The sequence below is a fragment of the Lagenorhynchus albirostris genome, chromosome 6, assembly GCF_949774975.1.
Source record: "Lagenorhynchus albirostris chromosome 6, mLagAlb1.1, whole genome shotgun sequence".
NCBI lineage: Eukaryota > Metazoa > Chordata > Mammalia > Artiodactyla > Delphinidae > Lagenorhynchus > Lagenorhynchus albirostris.
This window is the reverse complement of record NC_083100.1, coordinates 8,293,919-8,313,413: the sequence shown is the minus strand read 5'-3', so window position 1 is coordinate 8,313,413 and position 19,495 is coordinate 8,293,919. Positions and strand designations below refer to the sequence as shown.

Sequence of the window (19,495 nt, the reverse complement as noted above, 5' to 3'; positions counted from 1 at the left end):
GTCTTAAAAGTTAATACAAGTACTGAACAAGCACTGGCTCTGCCAAGCTGGCAAATGCTAATTCATGTTCTTAGATGGCCAGAGTGCACTATGCTTTCAGGTTTAAACCCGGAAGACAGCTGCGGGGTAATGGAGAAGGCCCTGCAGACCCAAAGACCAATCTCACAGGCCCCTTCTTCAAATTCCAGTTCGGGACAGACTGAGCTGCTATGAATGACATAACTTTACACTTGCTCAGCTAAAACTCTACTCAGCGTTGCTTTAAGACGTAACATACTTTAACTCATGAGTAGCCCTAATGTGCTCCAACTAATTAAACTTTTAATTCTAGAAAAATATAGGCTACCAAGGGTTCATTTCATTATTTTGCTTTTAATTTTTATCAGAGTATAGTTGCTTTACAATGTTGTGTTAGTTTCTACTGTACAGCAAAGTGAATCAGCTATACGTATACATATATCCCCCTTCTCGTGGATCTCCTTCCCATTTAGGTCACCACAGAGCACTGAGTAGAGTTCCCTGAGCTGTAGGCTCTCCAATGGTTCATTTTAGTTTTTAGGTTTGCCTGACGAGAGGATGTCCCTCTGCTGGCTTGATTTTTCTTCCCAGCAGCACCCAAACTTCCAATCTTCCACCCCTTCAAACCAGGTTATTTGTCCTGGTCTGTGCCTTTAGTACTTACAACGGACTTGACTTGGTGAGTGGTGCGTGATATGCACAAGGTTTAGATTCCCTCATCCTGCCAGCAACTCATAACCAGGCCAAAACTAAGCTAATTCAAATCCTTTAGTTTGCCCTCTAGTCTACCAGTACCGGATTTTTGAGTTGGCATTTTCATTCTGTACCATCTTGCGCACCATTTTTCAACTAAATATATCATGTTAATCGCTTGACCTAGGCCTCTCATGTGACCTTTTACTAGCAGTGGGGGGTGGGCAAGGGAATGCTTAACAAGCCAGAATGTCCACGTTCTCATCATAGCGCAAAACCAAAGGCCTTTCTTGTTGGTTTAACCTGAGGGTGCTGGGGGAATTACAAAAGTTATCAGGTCCGTCGGCTAGACCGGTAGCTTCCTCTCCAGCCTCACAGTCCCAAAGCCTCCGTTTTGGCCCACGCACCCAGCAGGAAGTACACTCATCAGTCGTCGCTCTCGCACCCACCTAAACAAGGCCGGACCAAAGTGCTCCTGGTCCTCTTTCCAAAGCACTTTTTCAGGACACCTGACCCCTCAGGCCTGTTTCTAAGTGGACTAAGGCCACAGTGGACTTCCAGTGAGCCTTTCACGTGACATACACAGGGCTGCAAAAACTTATGGCTGGGATACTTGAAACCAAAGCATAAGCATTTTCACAGGGGGTGGAGATCTGGAGTGGCAGAACTGATTTGCCATGCTCCACTCTCAGTGTATTCCAGGAGAAACACTCTAGGACAGGAAGTACAAGTCTGGCACCAGAGTTCAGGACTTTTAATTTGTCCCAAAGTTGCTAAAGCAAAAATCATGATAAAACATTCTGCTTTCCTTTATAACCCACCAACGCAAAAAAACAAAAACAAAACCAAAAAACTCCGTAGGAAAAAAATGGTTTTGTACATGGGAAGAAACAATATAAATTCAAAACTTACAGATAAGGGTTAGCTCTATCACTCATCTCTTTAAAAAGTTTATACGAATATCCAGTCAACACCAACAGGGTTATCTCCCTTGAAATGTTATCTATACGGATTTCCAAGTAGACCACAGGGCTGTATACTGTCTTGGAATGTCCTCAGAAGGCTCTGTCATTGAGCAGGTAACAGAGTAAAAACCTCAGAGTCCTTTCTTTCAAATGGAAGAGGGGAAGACAGGGATAGAAGAAACTATTCGAACTTCGTCTTCTTTCCTTGTGGCTTGTGGTCTCCTCCTCCTCCTCCTCTGCCTCCTCGGAAGCCTCCTCGCCCTGCAGGAAGGCAAGCCGTCACTGAAGAGTGGCTGCAAAGCTGCCAGCCATGCCCTCCCCAGCAGGACGAGTGGGGACTGGTGCAGGAACCGGGGCCTGCAGGCTCAGGTCCAGGAGTGCACTGCCACGGCTACCTGGCACACACAGCTGGGTGGCCACCGCGCCCCTTACCTCCAAAGCCTCCCCGGCCTCGGCCTCCAAATCCACCTCGGCCGCCACCTCGGCCTCCTCCTCGGCCACCGAAGCCACCTCGGCCTCCTCCTCGGCCACCGAAGCCACCTTCACCCTTAGGCTTGGCCCAGTCCAAAGTAACTTTGTTTCCATCGATTTCACCATCTTCCATGGCCTCCTTGGCAGCTTTGGCCTCTTCCTCGCTGTTGAAGTCTACAAAACCAAACCTAAAAACACCAAACGAAATCGCCCATTATAAAGCCAACATGTGGAACAAATGCCAAGTTACTCCCACATGTTGGATGGTGACGCTTAGCTGGGGCAAGACCCAGGTGAGGGCAGTTCCCTATGGAAAGCTGAAACAGAATGTCCCACAAAACAGCTGAATATACCTCTGTGAAGACAGAAGGCAACAATGCTAGCTCTGTGAATTGTCTCTTCTTCTCGTGCGAATCCTAAACTGTCACCGATCGACAGAAAGGAGCTCAATGAGAAGACGTCTTAGGTGGGAACTCTCCACCTGGTGGACGCCACAGGTTCCCTGCATCTTACTTACCCCTTAGAGGATCCAGTCTCCCGGTCAGTGACTATCCTTGCACGAACAGAGCCGTCAAACGACTCCTTTAATGTCTCTTCTGTAGTATCCTCAGACAGACCTTTGACAAACAGAGTTTTGGATGGCTCTGGGAAAAGAAAAATAAAAATTGTACTTTTTATTAAAGTCACAATTTATGACAGCATGCTGGACTTGCATGTTGCAGTCTAGTATCTGACTACTGGCTAAGAATGCTCATCTTAGCAAAAGGTAGTAGCATTTCACCTCGAGTGTCTGGGTAAAAGCAACTTGGTCAACTAACGTTTAAAGCAAAGGGCTTAGACCAAATGCCATGTCAAGTTTACACTGATCACCAGAGCAGTTGAGAATCTTTTATGGAAAACAGGAGAAGCAGCGACCCAAGCAAGTGAAAGTAGTTCTAAACCAGGCAGCTACAAACACCATACAAGACAGTAAACCCCTGGCAAATGTGCTGCTCAGTGTTGACTTCGCTGGATCAGAACTTGACTATCTAGAGGACTTTTCTTGAGATTTCATCAGTTATTTCTCAGATAATCAGTCATCATATCCAGTATCATTTACTCAGCAGCAACAGAAACAAACGTTCTAGATCTGAGGACGCAACCACAAACAACATCCTGTTAATGAAGTTAACTTACGGCTTCTTGCATTAGGTTGTCCCCTGGGTCCTTGCAACTCCAGCCTGATGGCTCTGCCCTCAATTTCCCTTTTATTACATGAATTTAAAGCTTCTTTAGCATCTTCAAATGATGCAAATTCTATAAATGCATACCTGAGGATAAAGAGTCAACATTTAGAGTACGTTACCAAGCACACGGCTCCTCTGATGCCACCAAGCCTTTTTCTTCAAACACTTCAATGGTGCAGCTTCTACTAATGGCCAGAACATGATTTTACCTCCACAAGATACTCTTAAAAGCCTGTAACTGACACCATAAGATACTAATTATTTTACCCTTTAGATTTGCCACTTTGGTTCTGGGGCACTTTGATAAACGTTGCCTTCTCAAATACTTCCTGAAGAGTTTCTTCTGTTGCACTATAGGAGAGGTTGCTTAAAACCAGGGTTTTTGATTCACCTACAAATAAAGAGATGTCAAATTAAGACTGAAGCAGTAGTTCCCAACGTCAGTCACAGCTATACATTGTTCTTAAAGAATCTCTGTGCTTGGAAGAGTTAACACACCAATGTTGATACAAGTGGAACCCTAGCTGGTACTCAACATATCACGTACCTACTATGTACTGTTACATGCTGCTTCCTTCCACTCCTACTGTTCAGATGTAAGCTGACTACAGCCCTGTGTCTTCCCAGCATATTCTAATTTTTAAATGCACACGATCTAAGTCCTTTACAGTATAAAACATGCAAAAGAAGCTAGATTTATCTGTGTTCTAGTACAAAGATTTCACATAACCCTCATTCAAGACACTCAATTACAAATACAGGTATAACTTGCTGATCTACATCTCCATCCAATTTATCAGTCAACTTTATAAAGGACAAAGATGCAAAGGATTTCTTTTCCCTCCATCAATTCCAGAACCCTGTAGGAAGCCTATAAATTCTTACCAGTCCAAGTGCTATTCTTTCCACCTCTATGGTCTTGACCTTGACCTTTCTCTCCGGTATAGTACAGGGAAATGGATCGCCCATCTATCTCTGTTCCCTGCTTTTCTTCCAAGGTTTTCTCTGCATCAGCTTCTGTCTTAAATTCAATATAAGCAATCCTACAAAAGGAAAAAACATTAAGAACTCACTTGATTTTTAAAACCATATTAATTCTCTAACACAGATGTTTTTTAATCTCAGCAATATGCCCATATTTCAGATAAGTCCAATAAAAATGTCCTTTGTTTTATAGTAATTGAAATGTTCAAGGTTTCTGCCATCTTCCACTTTTCAATTTAAACTTTCCTCCCACTACAGAAAGTTTGCCAAACACTTCTAGAAAATTTGTTCACATTAAGTCCACCTCACTACAATAATCACAATTATTTCCAAAACATTTACTGTAAGCGAGGCACATGTATAGTATTTTATACATCAGCTCATCTTACGATAAAATCACTATTTTATCACTTAATTTAAAGTACATTATCCCCAGTACAGATGGGTGACTGACATAGGTTACAGAATAATTAATTTGCCCAAAATCACAAACACAGGAAAATTAAATCAACATTTCTTTTATAAATTAGTAAAGTTCATTAATTTTAATGAAACACTGCAGTAGACACAAAACATACCCTTTACTCTTTCCATCCTTGCTGACTAATCTGATCTCCACAGCATCTTCGAACACTTCTTTTAATTCTTCCTGAGTAACTTTATAAGGAAGATTTTTAGCCAAAAGTGTTCTCGCATCTCGTTCTAGATTAAAAAACACAAAAATGAACTGGATGGCTTAAAAGACGATTCTTCCCCCAAAGATCACCAAAGACTGACCAATGTAAAAGTTCTGTTTAAGAAATAATTTTGAGGGACTTCCCTGGCCGTCCAGTGGTTAAGACTCTGCGTTCCCAACGTAGGGGGCACGGGTTGGATCCCTGGTCAGGGAACTAAGATCCTGCGTGCCACACAGCACAGCCAGAAAAATAAAATAAAAAGGTTAAAAATTTAAAAAAGAGTTTCTACAAGTAGGAGGCACTCTGCTATTATGGAGATATAGCAGTGACAAAACAAATTGCTGTCACAGCTGACAACAAACTATGCACTGAATATTTAAAATACGGCTAAATGTTATGTTTTATATAGAAGAGATGTTCAGTATTTTTCAATTAAAAATATCATTAAAAAACAAAAAAGTGTAGGGAATTCCCTGGCGGTCCAGTGGTTGGGACTCAGAGCTCCCACTGCAGGGGGCACGCTTCGATCCCTGGTCGCAGAACTAGCATCCTGCAAGCTGCACGGCATGGCCAAAAAAATTTTTTTTACTTAAAAAAATTAAAAAATAAAAAGATCATAAACACACACTTAAAATGTGACAAGTGCATACAGAGAAGGGTAAAAGATGCAAAAGGAGTAGTTAGGGATCTGCTTGCTCTAGGTCCAGTGAGGAAAGGACTCCATCTTTTTTTTTTTTTTTAGGACTCTGTATTAATTTAGGTACATCTAACCAATTATTTTTTGATTAAGTCTAGCAAGCAGTGCCAGGCACTGTTGTAAACATTTAACATTCTAATTCATTTAATCCTCACAACATTATGAGGAAGCCAAAGGAAAAAAAGTTAAACTACTTACCCTGGTTTGTCTACATTAGATTAGATACATAGTCATTAACAAGTATCATCATTACCTAAAGTTTTACATACCTTTCTTACTGTCTTTTCCCTTTGGTTTTTCTAGTTTAATTTCATTGCCAAAGACTTTTAAACCAGTGAGTTCCAAGGCTTTTTCCAGGTCTTCAGCAGATTCAAAATCCACATAGCCAAACTTCCTTTAAGGCGAAGAGGACAAAAAAAATTACAGGTGGGGGGAAAAAACGAAAAAACCCACCAAACAAGAGCCACGTAACACATATTCTGGGCAAGCAGCAACACTTATATGACGGTGCAAACAAGGATTAAAAAGCACCTATACAATTAATAAAACTGAGTCAGGCTCTTTTAAGCTGAGGCTACAGAGCAGGATCTAAGTACCAAGACCTGATGCAAGTTCACCTCTGAGATCTTCATTAGTTACACTGCGCCTTAACAACTGATAGCAGATGACCAAAAAAACGTGTTTAAGCACTAAGATAGGAAAATCCTGTCTGATTAAAAGCATTCACTATTATGGCTTCTCAGGTCTAATAGCTACTTCTAAGATAAGCATCAAATCTCATTATTAGAAACTAGGCTGTGCTGTATCAAAAGTTAAGGAAAATTATGGGAATTTCAATTTGGGGGTTTTACAATTTTATAGTCCAATGATTTAATTCATTAATGTCTAATCTTTGACGACTTTAACATACTCACATTAAGGATAATGGGCTAAGGTTCTAAAAGGGGAAGGAAAAAGCATTAGCAGACCCACGAGTATCGTGCAGAACTACAGCATAGCTCCCCCACACTTACCTAGACACACCAATTCTGACATCAACAACTGCAAGATCATTTTTCGCAAAAAGGTCACTGATACCCGTTTTCAATTCAGGAGCAGATTTACTGAAGTTCAGGTTTCCAACAAAGAGATTGAAAGATGTAGTTGGTTCTGTGGCTGTACAAAGAATTTACTCAAATTAGTCTATTTTCCAGTATATTTGACTATTAGTCAAATTATTTCTGTACATAGCACATCAGCACATTGCAATATAACATCAGGTTTCAGTATTAAGTCCCTTTGTTGTTCATCACTTGTGCTAGGTGTTATTTCCCACCTCCCAATTCTCTAAGTTACCTTCCACTTTCTGTTTCTTGGCTTCGGGAGCTGCTTTTTGTTTGGCCATTTCCTTCTTTCGCTTTCCAGGTGCTTCTTTGACAAGTTCTGGTCAAGATATCAAACAATCTATGTCATCCACAAGTAGCCACACACCCTCAAGCATCTCCTTTAAACAAAGCTCATGCCAATGCACTTCAGAACCTATAACTCGATTACCTTCCTCCTCCTCGTCCTCCTCCTCGTCCTCCTCCTCCTCGTCCTCGTCCTCCTCCTCGTCCTCGTCCTCCTCCTCCTCGTCATCTTCCTCATCTTCATCTTCAGCAGTGCTCTTTGCCTTCACAGGAGCAGCTTTTGCTGGACCTTTCTTTCCTTTGGCTGCTGCAGTCTCCATAGCTTCTTCTTCTGAGTCTGAAAGAGAAGCCACCTCGTCAAAAACTCAGAATTATCCCAGTTCTATTCCTAGTCCTAGGAAAAGCCAAAGGAAAATGAATGTAATCTTGTCCATGCCACTGTGCTTAGTTGTTATGGCAAGAATTAACAAATCACTTGGAAGCAAAATTCTACATTGTGAAAAATACAGGATGAGCTGTTTGAAGCATGTTACTCAGGAGCAGGCAATCATTCACAGGCACCACAGGTACCACTAGTGCACCACAAGCAGCCCAGAGAAACCCTGGGATGCTGCTTGTCTAACCCACCCCAGGTCATCAGGAGCACAGCATTACCACCCACGCCTCGCCCCTAATGTATCTTGCAAACAGGAGCCCAAGGACTCCCAACACAATGCCTTACCATCCTCATCATCCTCGTCATCCTCATCGTCGTCTTCACCATCATCCTCGTCATCCTCATCCTCGTCATCCGAGGCAGGAGCAGCAGTTGCTTTCATCACCGCAGGCTCGAATTCATCCTCATCCTCCTCTTCATCCTCCTCCTCCTCCTCTTCACTGTCATCTTCATCTTCCTCATCACTGTCTTCCTTCTTGGCATTCTTGCCGTTCTTTGCTCCCTTGGCTGGAGCGGCTGCTCCCTTCTTACCAGGGGTTGCTACCAATGCTTTGCCTGGTGTGGCTCCCTTTTTGCCAGGTGTTGCTACTGCTTTGGCAGGTGTAACTGTCTTCTTGGCTGGCGTAGCGGCTGTCTTTTTGCCAGGGGTGACAACTGCTTTCTTTGCCGGTGTGGCAACTGCAACCTTTTTTGATGGGGAAACCATCATCTTCTTTGCTGGAGTTGTGGTAGCCTTTTTGCCTTTTTTCTGAGGAATAACAACCTTAAGAATAAATAAAAACCAACATAGGCCTGTTTCCAAACTCAAGAGAGCCTTGGTCCCATAAATGAATGCTAAATTCTAGCACTGCCTCTAGATGAAGACCACATGCACTAGATGTTAGCAAGTTAAACTACAGGGTCAAGTAACATGTCCTTCTGTACGCTTCAAGTCACAGTTCGGCAGCACACCCTAACACGGACTCTGAAAATAGACTGGATGCCACTGCGTGGGCTTAGGCAAAGTTTTAAAACTTAATTTTAAGCCTCAATAGTTTCCCCATCTGAAAATAACTCAACTTTATACGTTGCTTTAAGGATTGAGTTGATATATGTAATTAAAAGCCTTACACATAGAAAGGACTACCTGCTAAGTGTTATTAAATTATTTGGGGCTCTCACAGTGGGTGGAGGAATAAAGTTCACTGAATGCTCATTCTTAGGATCAAAGAGAAAATGAACATCAAATAGTCAAGCTGTACAGTCAATCGTTGCAAAATTAGTACAAAGAGTGAACACATTGGCTTGATAAAAAACTGTCGTTTTATCTACATTTAAGTCACACTCAAAACCACATTTTGTTGACTATTGGTTTTATCAGGTTATGTGTGTCAAAATAAAATATTAAATTCTAAATAAGAAACACGAGCAAATACAGCAATTAGGTGTCTTTGCAGCTAGCCAACAGTAGCTGGGAGTGCTAATTAAGTGCTAACACAATGGGAGGTGGCAACCCTCAATCCACACATTTTAACAGTGTTTAGTATTACCAAGCCCATATAGGATAACAAAGGCCAATTAATCCTACTTAGAGACTAGAAGAATCTGTTAAGGCTAACCTCAGACCTAAATACAATGCTCAAAGCTGCCACTCGCAGGACAGTTAACTGTCCAGGCTGTTTCTCCAGCTGGTATGTGGGGCTAATGTGTTCAAAGTGGAAAACTAATAATATATTATTGCATTATATCACACCAAGCCCTGCAGAGGGCACATGAAAACTCCACACCTTTCCTCTCAAGTTCATTACTCTTATCGTATCTTGACAGGTCAATAAAAACTGTGAAACGCTGGACCATTACAACAGGTCATATATGAATGAATATAATCCTATTTTTTGCCAGTATTTTCAGACATCCAATACCACGTGCTTTTAACTCTCCATTTTGTAGTTTAACACAATTCTGCGTTAAACTATATACAATTACCTCTTCTCCACTGCTATCATCCTCTTCATCTTCTGACATTTCCTCATCTTCACTATCTTCTTCTACCTCCTTTGGGGGAGGAGCCATTTTCTTGGGGTCACCTTGATTTTTACCGGCCTAAAACAGACGCATTACACATTACACCTCCCACATTTCAGGCCATTCTTCAGAGTAAAACTGCAATCATCTCCCTCAGAACCCGCTCTTCATACTGTTACGTACAATTAACGTAAAAACTACTCTTCATACCAATGGTAACACAGGTGAATTCTCAACTTCCCACATATTTCCTGTCAAGTTCTTCAAAATCCAACCTTAGGATAAAAACGCAACTTCAAGAAAACGGTCTCTCTTCTTGCTGCGTCCTTTAAGCACACCCATTTTAAAAACTATACATCCAGCCAGAATCGAACCTTGCATCGCGGCACAATTTTTCAATAGCGCCTACAATCGGACCACTGTAACAGCTAACAATCCATGGCCCTTCACCTGGGGAAAACCACCTTAAAAAAGCCTTTGGGGTAAGTTGTGGCACCTAATCCCACCACCCTCGTCTGAATTTAAATTAGGGCAGTCTTAAAAAAAAAACAAATCCACGTCTTAACCTTTAGTCTTCCATTAAGTTTTCCTTTCCCAGGTTATCAACCCCGCCCCTTTCATCCCCGGCAGGGCCACGTGGGGGTAAGTCGCAAGCCACCATGTGCGCGCAGCCCTGCGCAAAAAGCACGCGGCAGGGCCTCCTTCCGGAGCCCACCTGCCGCCCGCCCGGAGCTGAGACCCCGTGGGCCGCCGCTCTCCGCCCCAGGACCCGGAGCCCTCAGCAGGCGCCAGGACCCACGCGGCGCGGCCCACGTGGCGGGCCGCGAGCCGGGGCACATGCGTCAGGAGGCGGGGCTCCGCTCGGGCCCGTCGCAGGAGTTTGGCCTCATCCGTCCGGGGCCCAGCGCCCCCTTCCCGCGCTCAGCCCCCAAGTCCTTCCCCGCCGCATCGACCATCCGCCGCACCTGCCGAAGCTCTTCACGTCGCTACCACACAGCCAAAAGCCGCGAGACCTCCCAGCTAATCGCGCGAGACTTCCCGCACTATGGCGCCCTCGAAGGAGCCCGGGGTGGCGCGCAGGCCCTCCTCCTGGCGGCGCCGCGCGCGCGCTCCTCGGAAAACAGGCCTTGACGTCCGTGCTCGCGCGGGCAAGGCCTCTTACCTTTGCAAGCTTTACCATGATAGCGGCTTAGGACTGCGGAGTGTGTGGCGAGCGAGTGGCGCAGATGAGCCTAGAAGAAGCGAAGCAACGTCGATGGCGGCCGCTGATCGCAGAGCTCGTACGCTTGGCTGCCAGCTAGAGCTCGAGACTGAGGCGAAAGACTGAGCCTGCCCAGTAATCGCCTCTGGAAAGGCGACGACGGCGCCCTCGTGACTCCGCCGCGACCAACCAGAGTTCGCGTCCCTCCCATAAGCCAATCGCGAGCCTCTACCTGAGAACGACGCGGGGCGGGGCACGGGCAGGAGTGGGCGGGCAGAGGAGGCCAGAGAAGGGGGGAGGGGATTCGTGGCGGCGGGACTCGCTTTGTGCAAGCCCAGCGCTGATTGGGCCGTGAGCGCGCGGTTCCCGGAGTGCCTATCCACGGCCCGCGCTCGCGGCGCCTGCGCCGTGGGACGGACATTTTTGGCGCCGCGTGTTCCTTAATTCCCGGGCGGTGGGGAGTGGTGGTGGTTTTCGGCTCCCCAGTGTGTCTGGGTCTTGTCGACTGTGGAGGTCTTGAGTTTCCTGGGAGGCTTCACGGGTGACCCCGGCCCGCACTCCACGCAGAGCCTCCTGGAGGGAGGAAGGATAAGAGTTTGCCTAGTTTCCTAATTAGCCCGAGACCGTCGGGAATTCAGGGTCCACTGCGTTGAGGGACCACCTTCGTCCCGCCCGCTAACGAACCGGGAGCCAGAAAGTCCCCCTGTCTGCTGGTGACTCCCCCCGGCCCACGTGCCTGACGCTGCCTTCTGAGAGCCGCTGATATAGACAGTTGCGTATGTTTGTGAGGTTTACTGTGAGCAGCGCACAAACATAATATTTAATCTCAAGAAACCTCATGCACTAGGTAATTTTACCAGTGGGAAACACCCTGGTGGTCACTGGATGTTACAACTGCGGGATGGGGAGAAGAACTTGGTCAGGCCAACCACAGTGCAGGGCCTTTGGCCACTCAAAAGTTCCCTCTTTGTTATTTGGGACTAAAGCAGCTATTTTAAAATGGTGGCTGCTAAATCAGTGTCACCAGATGGTCTAGGAGTCAATCAAAGAGTCAAAGAAAAGTTCCCTTGTTGGCGGAAGCACAGAAAGTTGCCCTTGCGTTGTGTTTTTGCGAATTATTCAGATGGGTCATTGTGGCAAAACTTAATTGGTGTCAAACTTAACCTAGAGCACTTTCTTCAGTTTTGAGCCTGCCCAGGTAGGATGGTTACATCCTGGGCACCTGGTGCCTGGTACAAAACCAAGATACCTTCAGCTGTGATGATATTTCCCTAACTGAACTAATGTTCAGAATCACCTCTGGAGTTTCTAATTAAAGAGGTGTGGCATTGGGCCCAGGATTTTTTGTTGTTGTTGTTGTTGTTGTTGTTTTTGCGGTATGCGGGCCTCTCACTGTCGTGGCCTCTCCCGTTGCAGAGCACAGCCTCCAGACGCGCAGGCTCAGCGGCCGTGGCTCACAGGCCCAGCCGCTCTGCGGCATGGGGGATCTTCCCGGACCGGGGCACTAACCCGTGTCCGCTGCATCGGCAGGCGGACTCTCAACCACTGTGCCACCAGGGAAGCCCCAGGATTTTGTATTTTAACAAGGGCTGGTGGGGATTCTGTGAGCAATCAAGTTATTTTGCAACTTTTCCTAGGAGGCTCCTGTGACTGAGTGAATAGGAAACTCACAGCTACCCATTGGGGCTCTCTGATCAGGAAGGAAGCTGGGGCCAGTTCTCTGGTCTGCACCCTGCTTTCTGATGATCTGTGGAGAGCACCCTGAGGAGGTTCTCATTTTAAACTCTGGGATGGGGACCAAGGGGACACTTACTGGGTGATGGGGGACGGAAAGAACAGCATAAGCCAAGGCATGGTGGAGTAAGACCCCCGTGTTTGCAAGCAGTTTGGCACAGAGCAAGCTTGGGGCACTCATGGGAAGAGGCTGGAGAGAGCAGTGCATGATCAAGTGACGGGGATGAGTTATAGAAATACTGGCGTGGCTGGCTTGTCATTCAGATCTCAGTTTACATCACCTCTTGAGAGGCCTTTCCCCAACCCTCCAATGAAAAGTGCCGCCCAGAGGCTCCCTACCACATCACGTTAACCGAGTCCTCTGCAGGTGCTTACCACTACCTGGCATTTTTCTCGTCTGTTTACTGTCTGTTTGCTCCTTCCCCAGCCACGAGAACGCAGACTTTGTTCTTTGCCATATTCCTGGCGCCTCAAGCATTGCCTGACAAAAGTAGTGGTGAAAATTATTTGTTGAATGAATGAAGTATTTAGGTAAAAGGAGCAGTGGAGAAAGCCAGTATAGCTTAGTGTTCAAGTGCCTTGCTTTGGAGCCAGCCTGGGACAGAAAAACAGTAATAGCTAATATATAATACTTATGAAGTTCCAAGCACTATTCCAGTTCTTTATACATAATATATATATAAATTCATTTACTCTTAGAAAAAAATTATCACAATTTTACAGAAACTGGGGCATAGATAAGTTAACTTGTCTAGGGTCACACAGCTAGGAACTAGGATTTAAATTGAGACCCTGCTCTGTCATCCCAGTTTCTTTATAAAATGCGTATAATAATAGTACCTGACATTTGGGTTGTTATGAGTATTAAGTGAGATGTGTAATAAGCCCTCAGTATTAGCTATTGTTATTATTGACAAACTTCGTGACTTGAATAGAGAGGGAGAACAGATCATTTATTTCCATTATCTGTTGAGTGTGTGTATGTATGTGGAGTGATACCAGCAGGGCTGCAGGTCGGGGGGGAAGCTCCTGAGTTCAATGTTGGACATGATGCATGCATAAGAAATACCCATCGCTTTAGGCCAGGTGTCCCCAACCTGCAGGGGACCGGTACCGGTCTGCGGCCTGTTGGGAACCGGGCCGCACAGCAGGAGGTGAGCGGTGGGTGAGTGAGCGAAGCTTCATCTGCTGCTCCCCGTCGCTCCCATCACCTCCTGAACCATCCTCTCTCCCCACCGCATCCCCCCGTCCGTGGAAAAACTGCCTTCCACAGCCAGTCCCTGGTGCCAAAAAGGTTGGGGACCGCTGCTTTAGGCAGCTGGCTCTATGGAGGTGGTCACACAGCTGCAGACACAGATGGCATGAGGGACCAGCCTAGCATAGCAGCCAGAGTGAGGAGAGGAGAAGGCTGGGCAGACCCAGACCCAGTGGTGGAAAACATCTAGGGTGGGAGAAGGCCCAGAGGCAGAAGCCAAGCTAGAAAAGGGGAGTTTTGGAAGCCAAGGGAAGAAAGGGTTTCAAGAAAAAGGAAGAAAGAACAGTATCCAATGCCACAAAAAAGTCAAATAAGGTGAGGCCTGAGAGGGTCTACTGGATTTGGTATTAAAAGATGTTGGAGATTTTGGCAAGTGTGATGGGGAAGAAGCCACACTGCTGCGGATGGAAAAGTGGCAGTGCTAAGTGTAGGGCCCCTGGAGGAAGCACTCCTGGGAGAGGGAGTGGTCGCAGCTCAAGCTTCCCCATAGCTTATAGCCTATGGGGAAGGACCCAGTAGAGGGAGAGTTGGAAGCTTAGAAAAGAAACAAGAGGACAAGATTGAGTGAGGATTCCCAAATGAAGGGGCTACCCCTTGGTCCACACCAATTTGAGACTAAAGGTAAGCGTACCTGTGTAACTAACACAGAAGAGTAAGCCAGAATGTAGGCTCGGGGGTGGGGGTGGGGGGCGGAGCTTACTGCCAGGACGGCTTAGTGCCTCTTAAGTGCCCAGACAGTGCCTGGTGCATAAAAGATGCTTAGGAAATGTCCATTCAATGAATGGAGTATGGTGTGACAATTACGATAATTCCTGTCTGCTGGTGTCTTCTTTTGGAAGAATAGGGCCCCCCGTGGCCTCAACTCCCTTCTGTACATACCCCCACCTCCTGCCCCTCTGCTTGGGGTACCCTCTCTGGTTTTGGTTCCACCTCCCGGGGACGACTGTCCCCTGACAGCGCCCAAATCGGGGTCTCTGCAGAGCCTCTTTCCTCCTGGGCTCCAGGCAGCTCCCTTTGGTGTCCTATAGATCTTCAAATTCCAAGCATCACAAACTGAATTCAGCTGCTTCCTCCGCTCTGAACCGCCGTCTTTCATACCTTCTTAAACGAGACACAGCAACTGGCCCTCCCAGTCCAGGGCCGGACACAGTCTTAGACCCGACCGTCCCCCTCAGCCCCCAAGGCAGGGGCTTCCCACAGCCTGGCCCTTGGGAGTCTTTGGAATCGCTCCCCTACTCTTCCCACAGCTTCCTTCTTACTTCGAGCTTCGTCATCCTGCCTAGATTAAGGCAGCAATTCTGAATTGGCCTCCCTGACACCAGTCTTGCCCCCCATCTTAATTTGCGTGTAGCCACATCAGGTTTTTTTTGTTTTATTGGCTGCGCCACGCAGCTTGCAGGATCTTAGTTCCCCGACCAGGGATTGAACCCACACCCTTGGCAATGAAAGCGCGGAGTCCTAACCCCTGGACTGCCAGGGAATTCCTGCCACATCAGTTTTTTAAATCTACAGATACAAACACATTCTAATAAATAAAAGATTTCAATGACTTCTCCTACCCGGCACGGTGAACCCCCAGTGCCGCAGCCCACCAATGAAAGCCCACTTCCTGCTGCAGAGAAGGGGACTAATGTGAGGCGAGCGAGGCATTTGTCTCAGGAACAAGATCTAAGGGGCACCAGAAACTGAGTGATCAAGATAAGTAGTATTTCAGTGCAGTATTTTTTCATTAACGTGAAAAATACACAATGAACACAAAATCGAATTTTAAAAACCCTCAGGATGAGAATTACTGATATTTCTTTGGCCTCAGCCTCCACTATGGCTTACACAACACTATTACTGATCCTGTGTTCATTTAAAACTTGATATTTTGTTCATCATGAATTTCCTTGTACTACTTTTGGAAAGACTGACATTCTTAAAATATTCAGTTTTCTCTCCCGGAATATGTATTTCATGTTTTACATTAAAACATTGTATTGATTACTGAGTTTTTGGCCTTCAACTTTGTATCCAAGGCAACTGCCTCACTTGTCTCACCCTAGTCCTGGTTCTGTGCCCAGCTGTGACCTCCAGGCTTCAGGCAACTGAACCACTGGCCTTCCCCTAATGGGCCCTCTGGCCTCTGTCCCACCTGCACCCTCTCCTGTGCTCCTTCCCCTGACTGAGACAACCTCCCCCCACCCCTGGCCTCCTGGTTGACCTTCTGACTCAGCCACCTCTTCCTGGAGACCCCCGTTATCTGCAGACTGGGTTGGAAACTCATTTCTACTTGTAAAACACCAGCTGTCACAGTGCCTTTGGGTGAGTATGCTTCCATGTCTGTTTTCCTACTCTGCAGTGAGTTTCTTGAGGTCCTGTGGGATTTGTCCTTTTAACCCTGGGCTCTGCACAGTGTCAGCGAACAGGTGGTACTCAATAAATGCTGATTCAGGGACTACCCTGGTGGTCCAGTAGTTAAGAATACGCCTTCCAATGCAGGGGACACGGGTTCGATCTCTGGTCAGGGAACAAAGATCCCATATGCCACGGGGCAACTAAGCCCGCACACCCTCAACTAATGAGCACTCGGGCCACAACTAGAGAGCCCACACGCCACAACGACAGAACCCACGTGCCACAACTAGAGAAAAGCCTGCACGCCACAGCAGAGGATCCTGCATGCCACAACTAAGACCCAGCGCAGCCAAAAATAAAATAAATAAATATTAAAAACAAAAAGACATTTGCATTTTATAAGTAAATAAATAAATAAATGCTGATTCTGTGAGTGATGCCCACATGACTTACAGCTGTTGGAGGAACCCAGGATTAGCCACGGAGAGCTCAGGAATTCTGATGGGTTTCCAGAGACTGTGGAGAACAAGGCAGCTGCTTCCAGGTCCTCCAGTCTAACCCTAGCCCATGGCCACCTTGCCTGAGCTGGGACACCCTGCTTTTCGTGAATCCCCACTGTCCCCCACTGGACCTCCTTCTCTGTTCCTGTCCATCCCTCCAGTTGTCCTCCTGGGTCTAGGAGGGTCAAAGCTGGGTCTAGGGCCCTGCCTTCATGGAAGATTGAAAGAAGGTAAGATTAAAAGTAGTTGAGAGTCTGGACTTCAGCTTTGTAGATTCAGAAACCTGAACTTTTAAAAGATAATTTATACCTCACACCTATCAGGATGGCTGCTATTAAAAAAAAGCCAGGTGAGGGGCTTCCCTGGTGGCGCAGTGGTTAAGAATCCACCTGCCAGTGCAGGGGACATGGGTTCGAGCCCTTGTCCAGGAAGATCCCACATGCTGCAGAGCATCTGGACCCGTGCGCCACAACTACGGAGCCTGCACTCTAGAGCCCACGAGCCACAGCTACTGAGCCCGCGTGCCACAACTACTGAGGTCCGCGCACCTAGAGCCAGTGCTCCACAAGAAGCCACCGCAATGAGAAGCCCGCGCACTGCAACGAAGAGTAGCCCCTGCTCGCCGCAACTAGAGAAAGCCCGCGTGCAGCAACGAAGACCCAACGCAGCCCAAAAAAATAAATAAATTTATTTTTAAAAAATAATATAAATAAATAAATAAAAATTGTAAAAAGCCGGATGTTGGTAAGGATGTGGAGAAATTTAGAACCCTGTGCACTGCTGGTATAAACGAAAATGGTGCAGCTATTATGGAAAACACTATAGTGGTTCCTCAAAAAATTAAAAACAGAACTACTGTGCAATCCAGAAGTAACACTTCTGGGTATATATCCAAAAGAATTGAAAGCAGGGTCTGAAAGACATCGCACGCCCTTGTTCAACAGCCGTGTTTGGCTATTACTCACAATAGCCAAAGGTCCCAGAGATCCATCAATGAGTGAATGGATAAACACGAGGAAAGGAAATTCTAACTCATGCTACGACATGGATGAACCTTGAAGATATGCTACGTGAAATAAGTGAGTCACAAAAAAGACACATACTGTATGATTTCACTATATGAGGCACCTAGAGTAGTCAAATTCATAGCGACAGGAAGTAGAATGGTGGTTGCCAGGGGCTGGGAGGAGGGGCAATGCGGAGTTGTTTAATGGGTATAGAGTTTCAGTTTTGCAAGATGAAAAAGTTCTGGAGGTTGCACAACAATGTGAATATACTTAACACTACTGAGCTCTATGCTTAAAAATGTTTAATATGGTAAATTTTATATTATGTTGCCACAATTTTCTAAAAGATTATTTCATTTTTGAATAAGAAATACATCCAAGAAACCAAAAAATATAAAAGAATATACAGTAAAAAGTCTCTCTTGCACTCCTGTCTCCCATTCTCCTGGTTCCTTTTCCTCTACCTGCACAGGTAACTGCTTTTAAAAATGTGTTAACCGTAAAGGACAAAAACCATATACTGTACTGACCTCAATAGATGCAGAAAAAGCATTTCACAAACTCCAATAGTCTTTAATGATAAAACACTCAACAAGAAATAGAAGGGTACTTCCTCAATCTGATAATGGGCATTTACAAAAAACGCACAGCTAACATCATACTCAATAGTGAAAGACTGAAAGTTTTTTCTCTTGAGAATAGGAACTAAACAAAGATGTCTGCTCTTACCACTTCTAGTCAACACTGTACTGGAGGTTATATCCAGGGTGATTTGGGGGAGAAAAAAAGTCATCCAGTTTGGAAAGAGAGAAGTAAAACTATCTCTACGTGCAGATGACATGATCTTATATATAGAAATCCAGTGGGATTCACAAAAAACTATTAGAGCTAATCAAAAGTTCAGCAAGATGGCAGGATACAAGATCCATATGCAAAAATCAATTATATTTCAATACAATAGCAATGAACAATCAAAAATGGAATTAAGAAAACAATTATGTTAACACTAGCATCAAAAGGAATAAAACACTTAGGAACAAGTTTAACAAGAGTACAAGACTTGTACACTGAAAATTACACTGAAAGAAATCCTGTGTTCATGGATTAGAAAACTTAATTTTGTTAAGATGGCAACATTCCCCAAATTGATCTCAGATTCAACACAATCCCTATCAAAATACCAGCTGCCTGCATTGTAGAAGTTGACAAGCTGATCCTAAAACTCATATAAAAATTCAAGAGACCCAGAATAGCCAAAACAATCTTGGAAAAGAACAAAGTTGGTAGACACACTTTTTAATTTCAAAACTTACTACAAAGCTACGGTAGTCAAGACTGTGTGGTAGTGGCATAAGAATAGACATACATATCAAAGAAATAGATCTGAAAATCCAGAAATAAACCCATACATTTATAGTCAGTTGATTTTGACAAAGGTGCCAAAATAATTCAGTGGGAAAACAATCTATTCAACAAATGGTGCTGGGGCAATTGGATATCCACATGCAAAAGAATGAAACTGGAGACCTATCTCCTACCATTTACAAAAATTAACTCAAAATGGATCAATGACGTAAATGTAAGAGCTAAAACTATAAAACTCTTAGAAGAAAACATAGGTGGGGACTTCCCTGGTGGTGCAATGGTTAAGAATCCGTCTGCCACTGCAGGGGACACGGGTTTGAGCCCTGGTCCGGGAAGATCCCACATGCCGCAGAGCAACTAAGCCCGTGTGCCACAACTACTGAGCCTGCGTTCTAGAGCCCGTGAGCCACAACTACTGAGCCCACGTGCCACAACTACTGAAGCCCACGAGCCTAGAGCCTGTGCTCCACAACGAGAGAAGCCACCTTAATGAGAAGCCCGCACACCACAACGAAGAGTAGCCCCCACTCGCCG

At 45.5% G+C, this 19,495-nt stretch overlaps 1 protein-coding gene and 3 non-coding genes across 5 annotated transcripts; all 4 read right to left on the bottom strand.

The window, feature by feature from the left end:
* Positions 1-352: 352 nt before the first annotated feature.
* On the bottom strand, positions 353-10,887 carry NCL (nucleolin). Of its 2 annotated transcripts, none has more exons than XM_060151866.1 (14): positions 10,722-10,887; positions 9,521-9,637; positions 7,841-8,318; positions 7,265-7,456; positions 7,067-7,153; positions 6,745-6,886; positions 6,001-6,125; positions 4,936-5,059; positions 4,259-4,416; positions 3,641-3,764; positions 3,324-3,457; positions 2,665-2,791; positions 2,109-2,335; positions 353-1,937 (listed from the first exon to the last, which is right to left on the bottom strand). In XM_060151866.1, the coding sequence occupies exons 1-14, from the start codon at positions 10,737-10,739 to the stop codon at positions 1,858-1,860; spliced, it is 2,133 nt and encodes a 710-aa protein (XP_060007849.1). In that variant the 5' UTR covers positions 10,740-10,887; the 3' UTR covers positions 353-1,857. The 2 variants fall into 2 exon arrangements, with proteins under 2 accessions (XP_060007849.1, XP_060007850.1); XM_060151867.1 differs by having other exon boundaries at positions 7,841-8,303.
* On the bottom strand, positions 2,473-2,606 carry LOC132522484 (small nucleolar RNA SNORA75). The gene has a single exon (XR_009541229.1). It is a non-coding gene; the product is annotated as a small nucleolar RNA SNORA75 (small nucleolar RNA).
* LOC132522495 (small nucleolar RNA SNORD20) lies at positions 3,156-3,235 on the bottom strand. Its single transcript, XR_009541237.1, has one exon. It is a non-coding gene; the product is annotated as a small nucleolar RNA SNORD20 (small nucleolar RNA).
* On the bottom strand, positions 6,961-7,030 carry LOC132522494 (small nucleolar RNA SNORD82). Its single transcript, XR_009541236.1, has one exon. It is a non-coding gene; the product is annotated as a small nucleolar RNA SNORD82 (small nucleolar RNA).
* Positions 10,888-19,495: the final 8,608 nt, after the last annotated feature.

What these genes read in the sequence shown, in the direction of transcription:
- NCL (XM_060151866.1), bottom strand. An exon ending in AAAGAATAGCACTTGGACTG is followed by an intron (nt 3,765 to 4,258) that starts GTAAGAATTTAT and finishes CTTTATTTGTAG; the next exon opens with GTGAATCAAAAACCCTGGTT. An exon ending in CAAAGTGGCAAATCTAAAGG is followed by an intron (nt 3,458 to 3,640) that starts GTAAAATAATTA and finishes CTTTATCCTCAG; the next exon opens with GTATGCATTTATAGAATTTG.